Below are 10,474 nucleotides of genomic sequence, written 5' to 3'. Positions count from 1 at the left end.
GACCATCTCTCCTAACGCTTAGAAGAAACTTGATTGTAGAACTTCAGAATGCAGAGAGTCCTGTCCGCGTTGCCTTCCCAGGCAAGCTCCAGCAGAGATTTCTGCTCTAAAGAGAAAGGACCCAGGCCTTGTGCTGCCCTCTGCTGAATCACCACCCTGGGATTTTATCTGAACTCAGATACGTATCGAGAAGGAAGGAATGTAATCACGCTTTTGTTTGACACTTTTATAATGTGTGACTTTATTAGAAACTCCCCTCCTGCTGCGGCCGATGTGGCTCCCAAGGAAATCAGCTCAAGACTGCAGATTCAGATGATTAACACTCAGTACCAGGAGGTGCTATATTTTGACTTAATAAAAAGCCATCGTGAAAATTGCTCCTTAGGTTGAAATGTTGCACATGCATGTTTAATATATATAACCCACCGAATTACAAGGTGTGAATTGGAAAAAAAACACACACAATCTCCGCCATTCTATTATTTAACCTGAGGGAAAATGTTTGTTTTTAATTAGAAAAAAAAAATTCCAGAAATATAGAACACTGTAAGTAAAGGACGTATATACTCTACGCCTTGGTACACAATTTTTTTTAGCAAATTATTATTACAGTTCTCCTTTTAGGCCTTCTTAGCTCTTTACAGAACGGGACAAAACTCATAGAAATCTGCATAAAAGATAGAACTTGCCAACTTTCACCATAGCCAGCCCAAGAGTTTTCAAACGACAGCTTAAAAATTCTAGAATTACATACACACACCCAAATAAATCTCGGCTTTTTTCTCGTACTCTTGAGAAAAACTTGGTTTTCTTTTTCCTTCAAGTTGATTCTCCCTCAAAACTTATACGTTTAATTCTCCAGCATTTCGTAAGTCAGTAGAAACTAGCTCATTATTCCTCAGATGCATTAAATACATTCCAGAAGTAGCAGAAATGAAAAGATTCTCGCCTGCCTCTTTTCTCCGTGCAGATGTTGGTAACACTAGGTTTACTATTCGAGTTTATTACTATTACTACTATTTCTGACCGCTAGGTGGCACTGTAGGCGTTCACAATAAATGTGTAGAAAGCTCAGATCCCTTAAGTAGATCTATCTATTGGATGGATGGATGGATGGATGGTTAGATGGATAGATGGACAGCTCTTGAGCTATAAAAAATATCAACGCAGAGATACCTTAAATATCCCCCAAATTACATGAGGTAAACGATGGTCCAAAGAAATTATCTCAGACACAATTATCTGGTTCGCAGTGTGTTTCTTCGTTCAGATCTGGACAGGGGGTCCCATGATTGGCTGGCTGAAGTAGTATGTACCGAGTCCGTCTTTTCGTTCCTAAATTTCCACAGGTGCCACGGCAAAGGCCCCATGAAGACCACAGAGAGGTCTCACAATCCAAGGGTGTTTCTGCAAGAGAGAAGCGGTTTCGAGTTGTTTTACACGACTACAAGATAGAGCTTTGTTTTGGACAGTCAACTGATTTAATTTTCTCCAAGACAAACCGGTGGGATAAATGTGTGGAGTTGCAGAACAAAACCCTGTAAAAGCTTCTGAAAGAAGAGGGAGCAAAGTCAATAGGATCAATCACTTTCGTAAGCCACTATTGTGGCCTGTTCACGGCCTGTGCAGTTAGTAGCTGATTCAGACAGCGAGGAGGCTGGTGTGGTGCGTCAGCAGCCTATGCAGCTGACACTCGAATCGGACAATGAGGAGGCTGGAGAAGATGCAGTGCCAGAGGCAGGGATTCAGCCAGGGCCTTCAGAACCTCCAGAAGCTTCCATGGGTGAAGAGGAAGAAGAGGAGGAGCCTCTTCTCAATGCACGGGCACACAGAGCTGCCAAAAGGCAGGAGTGGCTCCTCAGGAGGAGGTCTCCTCGAGAGTAAGGCTTGGGGCTAATTGGCCACTCCCTTAGCCTATTTAAGGAGGAACGCCTGACTGAAGCAATTTGCAGGGAACAACTTCATTCACTCTCCTTCGTGTCTTGTCTTGCTTATCTTATCAGCTTCCTGCAAATTGCTTCTGGGCATTCTGCCAACCATAGTAAGTTTTCAGTTATTATTCTTTGAATTCTTGGTGGCTGTTAATGCAATTAATTAACAGCCGTTGTTGTAAAAGACTGGTTTATTCAGTAAACTAAGGTTTGAACGGACTTTGTGTGTGTTGCGTTCTTTGGGGTCCGTAGCTGGGGCAGAACAGCCACTCAGCAGTGGGATGGGTGGCGTATAAATTCAATAAATATATAAAATTTAATAAATAAGTAATTTTGGCCAGGTGCGCATAACCAGATGAGGGGATGCGTGAAAAGGAGGTGTGTGCCAGACAGGCCAAATCAGATCCAATTGTGGATCCCATTCATGAAAGAAATCTAATAAGGGAAAGAGATCTCCACTTTTTTCTTTTTTTGAGAAAGCAAATTCTGTTGAGGAAACTTCATGTGGTTATAACCCAAAACTCTGAAATCTTGTTCACCGTGTTTGCCAATAAGTGATAAAGGACATGTGGTTTGGATCGCTGGAAAACACTGGGGAGTTTTAAGAAGAAACTGGGGGGGGGGCATTTAACCAGAATAATATGGGGTTTCCTGCTTGATCCTGGGGTTGGAGTCAGACTAGAAGACCTCCAAGGTCCCTTCCATCCTTTCAGTCCCTGTTCTGTGTCTTCAAGACAATCCATTTAAACAGCTGGAAACCCATCGTTCCTAATAAAATTGTATTGGGATAGCTAAATTCTACAAAACCTTTGGTGTGAAATTTTACATCCAGCTTTCCCATCAATTGAGAAAGCTCACCACAGAAGCTATCAAGAATTGATCCAGACATTGGGAGATATAAAATCAAGGGAATCACAGGACTGGAAGGGACCTTGGAGGTCTTCTAGTCCAACCCCCCTGCTTAAACATAGACCCTACACCAGGGGTCTCCAACCTTGGCAACTTTAAGCCTGGAGGACTTCAACTCCCGGAATTCCCCAACCAGCTTTGCAGGGGATTCTGGGAGTTGAAGTCCTCCAGGCTTAAAGTTGCCAAGGTGGGAGACCCCTGCCCTACACCATTCCAGACAAATGCTGCCCAGTATCTTCTTAAAAAACCCCAGTGATGGAGCACCCACAACTTCTGCCAATCTAAGGACTGGCAAAACAGAGGAACTATCAAAAGATTTTACCAATTTCTCAAGTATTTCTCCCCTTAACTTTGAGTTCTTCACTCCCTAATTTCTTCCTGTATTCCCTAAAGAGAAGCTTTGAGGATCTTGATTGGTAAAATACGTTCCGTTTGCCCTCCAAGGTGGGCATGTCTTCCACGGCTGAATAATTAAAACAAAACTTTCTCTTTATCCAGGAATGAAACCCTTACCCGAGACTGAATCCTCCACTTCGTTATGGGTGGTTGTGACGTTTGGCTGAGAGATGAGAAAGCCCAATTTCTTTCTTTTGAGTTTTGCCATGGTCACCCGGGCAATCGGTGGCAGAGTCTTAAGCTTGGGGTAATAAAATGAGTTGGCGGGATGACTCGGGGAGGAACAGGTGATCTGTGAAATCAAGCAGGTGGGAAAAGGAGGTGAGTTCAGCAGAACCTGTCAGAACCTGCTGGATTTCACCCCTGGTTCGGGAGAACCTCTAGCTAAGATTCTGTGCAGTTCAGAGAACCCCCAAATCCCACTCCTGGCTAACCCACCCTAACCCCACCCCTCCCCTCCCAGGAGTCCCCACACAGCCCATTTTGGAGACAGGTAATTGCAGGGCATGCACAGAGACTCGGAGAGGGCGAAAAAAGGGCCTACCGGAAGTTCAGAAAGCCTCCAGAGGGCCTCTGGAGCCTGGGGAGGCCATTTTCACCCTCCCGGAGGTTCGAGGAAAAACTCTGGAGCCCGGGGAGGGCAAAAATGCCCCCCCCCCATGGTGCAGGAGGCCAACTAGGCCACACCCACCCAGCAACTGCTAAACCCCTTGCTAAAATTTTTCAAGCCCACCCCTGGCTGGAATGGACCTTGGAGGTCTTCTAGTCCAGCTCCAAAGCAGGAGACCTGATTCCATCATGGACAAATGGCTGTCCCAATATTTTCTTGAAGATCTCCAGGTGACAGTTGAGCTGATGACATGCAATAGATCAGCCCAAAAGTTGATAAAGTAAAGAAACTTACTTCCGTGATCGTATCGCGAGGGATCGTGGCGAAGTTGGGTGCGGAAAACGTAAAGCCGCTGTCCGTTCCAGCATCATATGGAAATAAATCTATGGAGACGTGGCGCTTCCAGCCATTCTTGTCGCACAAATTAAAATTCTCAATCCCCACAAACCAGTCAGGGCTGGGCACAATTCGTACTGCAAGGGATACCTGGATATTTAGGGAAAATATCCTTTGCTTCAACAAACTGAATAGAGTGAGCACAATTCTCTCTAATTAAGATCATTTTAATAAACCATGTGCTAGAATGAGGACAATCAAGACATTAATTATTTTCAAGTTATTTCAAGTTATTTTCAAATCAATAAAAAAAAATATTACTTCCCCGAGAAGTTCAAAGCAAGTTGGCAATAAAAACAGAGAGATGCTCAGCAGGGTGTGATAGATTAAACTTCCCAGACTATAAGTAATATAAAGTGAAGCATTATTTTAATAAAGTTGAATTCATTGCCGCACGAATCTGAGAGCTGCGGTCTTAGTAATGAGTTATATTTCACTGACGACCTTCTCAATGAATTAAAAGGTTTCCCCAAATAATCCGGCCATTTTATGGTAATAAAACACGTGGGAGATAGGCACGGTCTTTAATCTTCAACTACAGGAGAAAATGCCAAGACGAGATATATCCGTGCTTTGAATCCTCTGCTGATTTAATTGCTTGCAAATTTATGCAACCGTAATTAAAGAATAATAACTGCCCATCTTAAGTATAATGGACAAATAATTCTTTAGTTCGTTTGCAGCTTTACTGCTCCTTAAAAAGCAAAGGCCAGGAGATACTTCCAACTTACTAAGGGATGACCCGGGTCAACTTCAAAGAGAGTTGAGGTTTGTCCTGTTCCGGTAACCACAGGAGAAGCGGAGAAGATTCCATAAACGCTTTGCATTTTCTCTCCAGCTGCTTCAATTTCCTTCATCAGCATCCAGGGCTCCCCCTTCTCCACCAACTCACGCATGCCATTGCTGGCATAGCCGCTGGCCTTCCACATGACGTAGTCCGAGTTGTGGGCCACACCTGTCGAAGAGGAGACACACAAAAGGCAGATTTGGAATTGCTTCCTTCATAAAGTTGTGCTGGCTCTGTCTTCTCTTCCTGGAAGGGAGGTCCTTAGTGACTCGAACCGTGGGGTTGACTTCTGCTGCAGAAAAGGAGAACCAGACGTAAATGCCCTCCAGGTTTGTGCATTTGGTGCTGTCCCTCAGAGATGTGAATTTGGATGTAGCTGAAGAACCAGCAGGAGAAGGAGGAGGAGGTAAGGATGTCCCCCAGGAGGGGCCAAAAAGTCAAGATGGCAGCCTCAACTACCATTCAGAAAGATTGGAGTTTTGATACAGCGGTCATGCCTGCCATATTGATTTTTGTTACTGCCCTGTAGCAGGACACTCTTGGGAGAGGACATTCAAAGTGGTGAATGCAGCCCAGAAATAGCATGTTGGGATTGCGCTGGGTCCCACAGCAGTGATGAACGTGAGCTGAACATGGAAAAACGAGCACATCAAATGCAAGTTAGTCTGCTCCATCTTGTTCCCCATAGCTACCTTGTGAAAGTTGGACCTTAAAAAAGCAAGTCAGGAAGATAATTGACTTGTTTGAGCTGTGGTGCTGGAGAAGCCTTCTTCGTGTTTCCCGACAGCAAAAGTGACCAACAAGCAAGTACTGAAACACATGACAACAGATATGTCACTGGAGGAAAAATCACAAATGGTGTCTCACTTACTTTGGCTGTGTTGTGTGAGGGAATTCATTGGAGAAAGCAATTATGCTTGGAAGAGGTAGCGTAAAAGGAAACCAGGCCTCCAAAGAACATGGTGGCTGAACGCCATCAAAGATGACCCCAGGCAGAGCATAGGACAACTCAAAGCATTGGGCAAGATTGGAAGATGTGGAAAGACCTGGCCCACAGAATCACAAGAGTTGGACTCAACTGAATGAATAACATCATCATCATCATCATCATCATCATCATTATCATCATCATCATCATCATGATTTTATGTCTGTCTGTCTGTCTGTCTATCTATCTATCATCTATCTATCTCTATCATCTCTATCTTTATATCACTATCACTATCTCTACAGTATCTCTATCTCTATCATCTACCATCTACTATCTATATCTATATCTATATCATCTATATCTATATCTATATCTATATCTATATCTATATCTATATCTATATCTATATCTATATTTATTCATCTATCTATCCATCCATCCATCCATCCATCCATTCATATATCATATCTATCATCCATCCATCTGTCTGTCTGTCTGTCTATCCATCCATCCATCTCTATATATCACTATCATCTATCATCTATATCTATTCATCTATCATCCATCCATCCATCCATTTATTTATCTATCTTCTCTATCTTATGTCTCTACTTATCTACCTACCTACCTCTGATTTCTATCTCTGATTTCTTTCTACCTATCTATCTACCTACCTACCTACCTCTGATTTCTATCTCTGATTTCTTTCTATCTATCTATCTATCTATCTATCTATCTATCTATCTATCTATCTATCTACCTACCTACCTACCTACCTACCTACCTATCCACCCATCTCTATCATCTCTGTATATCACTATCATCTATCATCTATATCTATCCAATCTATCATCCATCCATCCATCCATCCATCCATCCATCCATCCATCTATCATCTGTAAAAGGAAACTAGGCCATCAAAGAAGATGGTGGTTGGACACCATCAAAGCTGACCCCAGCCAGAGCATAGAACAACTCAAAGGAGTGCGAGATGAGAAGATGTGGAGAGACCTGGTCCATAGGATCACCAAGAATCGGACAAAACTGAATGGATATCATCCTCATCCTCACCCCCATGTGGACACTCTTCTTGGGAGAAGTCAGGGGATTTTTCTTACCTAGGAGGGAGGACCACTGCGCTGGGGGTCTGTACAGCGGGTACTGCTTTGGAAAAGCTGTTTGGCTCCATTTCCCCGTGAAGAAGATGCTGTAGGTCGTTGGTTCCTCTGCACCACACAAGGTCTCTCCCTCAAGGGGAACACAATCCACGCAACTCAAGAGTGCAACCAGCAGTGCTGCGATTGTCTTGTCAGAACCAGACATAGGTAGTGAGTTTCCCATTTCCTTGCCAACGGGGGTTAAAACAAACACACAAATGAAAAAGAACCACAATTAGTGGATTCCATGAGTAAATGCGGCATCTCTACCTGTACTCCATGAAATCAACAGAGATCACTTGAGACCCAGAATACTTTTTTTAAAAAAAAAAATCCAAGCAAAAGGGGAAAGGTTACTTTCATTATTTAAGAGAGTTAAATAATAACAGAGTTGGAAGGGACCTTGGAGGTCTTCTAGTCCAGCCCAGGCAGGAAACCCTCCATCACTTCAGACAAGTGGTTGCCCAGTCTCTTCTTAAGAGCCTCCAGTGTTGGAGCATTTACAATTTCTGGAGGCAAATTGTTCTACTTATTAATTGTCGTTCTCACTGTTAGGAAATTTCTCCTTAGTTCTGCTTCTGTCCTTGATTATAATAATAATAATTGATAATAGGCTGGTTTGATTTTCTTATCTTATTAGAATCATAAATGTGGTTTAATTCTGGTCACCACTCTTTCAGTACAAATATGTAGGATGTATATATACTGTAGCTGCCTCCTTTTTAACTTTTCTGTCCAAGACATATTTATTTAAAGATAATATAAAGAAACACCGAACGCTCACTTAAACCATTCCAACTTGAATTCATCACCTAATGGCAGGGAAATGTTTTAGAAAAACACCCAGAACTGAATAAAGGCAAAGAAACCTGCACTGCTAAGATAAAACACTAAAGTTTAACCTTCCTTTAAAAAAAGCTTTTCTGCTTTAAGAGCAGGGCATAAATACACAAGGGCTCAGCTGCAACCGCTGTACATTAATCATTAATACAGACCATTTTCACTTACGGGTGTTCCGGTGGCTGTGAGGTTGTTAGGAGAAGAACTTGCTTTGTCTCCCAGCTGGAAAATCTGCAAGGGGAAGAGAGGAAATCTTGCTATTTATGCCTGCAAAAGTCCCTTTAGTCCAAGCGGGGCAGTGGTTGGTTTTTTTCCCCTCGATTCCCTGAACACATCTTGTGCTGCTGGAAACATCTGTATGCTTTGTGGCTGTGAATGGTGTGCCAGCTGTGGAAAAAAAAAACCTGCAGGAATGAACTACATTTCAACTTTTGCTAGCCTACAAGTTTGCCCCCTCCGCCTTCAAGGGTTTTTTGATGGATGGCATTTCTCCACACTGCCCATAAGTTGCAGAAAAAAAGCTGCTTCAGGCACAAAACCTTTCTTGTACGCATATTGTCCTGTTAAGTTTTATGCCTTTCCCAAAAACTGATAAAAATCCCTCCCTCGGATGGATCTGAGAGCTTATCTCTGAGTTAGGAAAGGGAAACCTCCAGAGAAATTGGGGGCTGTTATGGAAAAAGGCTGCAATATACATGTCATTTCACTCCTGAGTTGTATCTGGGGGAAGGGTGGGAAACATGGAGCAAACTCTGTGTGTGTGTGTCTCTGTGTGTGTGTGTAGAACTCTGAGGCTTTGTTGTTATTCTTGATGCTAGTTAAACTCAGTTTGACTTACAGAATTCAGAATAACAGAGTTGGAATAGATAGATAGATAGATAGATAGATAGATAGATAGATAGATAGATAGATAGATAGATAGATAGATAGATAATGTATAGATATAGATAATGTATAGATAGATAGATAAATAGATAGATAGATGATAGATAGATAGATAGATAGATAGATAGATAGATAGATAATGTAGAAATAGATAGATAGATAGATAGATAGATAGATAGATAGATAGATAGATAGATAATGTAGAGATATAGATAATGTAGAGATAGATAGATAGATAGATAGATAGATAGATAGATAGATAGATAGATAGATAGATGGACAGAGTTGATAGACAGACAGAAAGATAGACATAGATAGGATGATGGATGGATGGATGGATGGATGGATGGATGGATGGATGGATTGATGGATGACAGAGACAGAAAGACAATCACATATAGACATGAGATCTTTGATCCCACCATTAGGGCCAACTTGACTTTTTTGGGGGGCACCCTGACTTCTGCTTTGCAAAACAACAACAACAACAAGAACAGAACTCCCCGTCTCCTGGTGATTGGCCAAAAGTCACCTCTGGCTGGCTTTTGTGCTTAAGGCAGGACTAGAACTCCCAGCCTCCTGGTTTCTAACCTAGTGCCTTTAAGTAGACCAAACTGGCTCTCCTATCAGCTTAATGCTGCCCAAACCAGACCTACCGCCCAGTGGTGGGATTCAAGTAATTTAACAACCTAATGATTTCTTCCAACAACCAGTTTGCCAAACTGCTCAGAAAGTTAACAAGCGGTTCTCCCGAAGTGGTGCGAACCGGCTGAATCCCACCACTGCTACCGCCCCTCTCCATCGTGTTTTGTAAAATAAACCAGAATTCTTGTTGCACAACTCCTGCGGCGTGGGCTCCATGGAACTCAGGAGGAGTGCGCATGTGTTTGTATATTTATCTTTTGCTCCTAACACTCTTCACGTTAACATTCTTTTTTTATCACGTAAATCAGTTTAAGCAGAATTTAACATGTTCCAGAAGTAGAAACTCTCCTTTGAAAAGCTCCTTCCAGGCTGCAGCATGGTTTGGCTTCAATTAAGCAAGGAGGAGGATTATCTAAACAACAAGGCAGAGGAATCTGCTGTGGGAATAAACAGTGAGACTAAGCGCCACTCGTTTCTGAATGAGTAGCAAGCCTCAAGAGATGCCAGCTAGCTTCACCTCTTTGTCTTTGGATCAACCCAGCCAGATCCAGCAAAAGCATGTTCACTTATCATTGTCCTGAATATAGAATGGATTATTATTATTATTATTATTATTATTATTATTATTATTACTATTACTATTATTACTATTATACATTATTCATTAAACATGAAACTCAGTCAACTGAATATTGAAAAATGCATCAGAGATATCATTGATTGGTATTTGTGATGCATTTTTGAATGTTGTTGTTGTTGTTATTATTATTATTATTATTATTATTATTATTATTATTATTATTATTATTTCAATTTATAGGCTGCTAGTCTCACCTCCAAGCTCACTCAGGCCAGCTCTCAATATCATAAAAACAATAATATACAATATGAACATGTTAAAACATTAAAACAAGAGCATTAAAATTAACAAAAATTGGATAAAACAGGAATCAATACATAAACTGGGTGAAGATGGGAACCTCTTGT

General features: G+C 41.8%; 1 protein-coding gene across 1 annotated transcript; it reads right to left on the bottom strand.

Moving 5' to 3' along the window:
• Positions 1-535: 535 nt before the first annotated feature.
• On the bottom strand, positions 536-8,176 carry SPON2 (spondin 2). Its single transcript, XM_070943193.1, has 6 exons — positions 8,126-8,176; positions 7,079-7,304; positions 4,974-5,197; positions 4,141-4,332; positions 3,354-3,528; positions 536-1,407 (listed from the first exon to the last, which is right to left on the bottom strand). Exons 2-6 carry the CDS (start codon positions 7,299-7,301, stop codon positions 1,229-1,231), a joined length of 993 nt encoding a protein of 330 aa, XP_070799294.1. The 5' UTR covers positions 7,302-7,304; positions 8,126-8,176; the 3' UTR covers positions 536-1,228.
• Positions 8,177-10,474: the final 2,298 nt, after the last annotated feature.

The sequence above is a fragment of the Pituophis catenifer genome, unplaced genomic scaffold (assembly GCF_029215685.1).
Source record: "Pituophis catenifer annectens isolate HBS135680 unplaced genomic scaffold, rPitCat1.0.hap2 SCAF_4, whole genome shotgun sequence".
NCBI classification, from domain to species: Eukaryota; Metazoa; Chordata; class Lepidosauria; order Squamata; family Colubridae; genus Pituophis; species Pituophis catenifer.
This window is presented reverse-complemented; position numbering and strand designations above follow the sequence as displayed.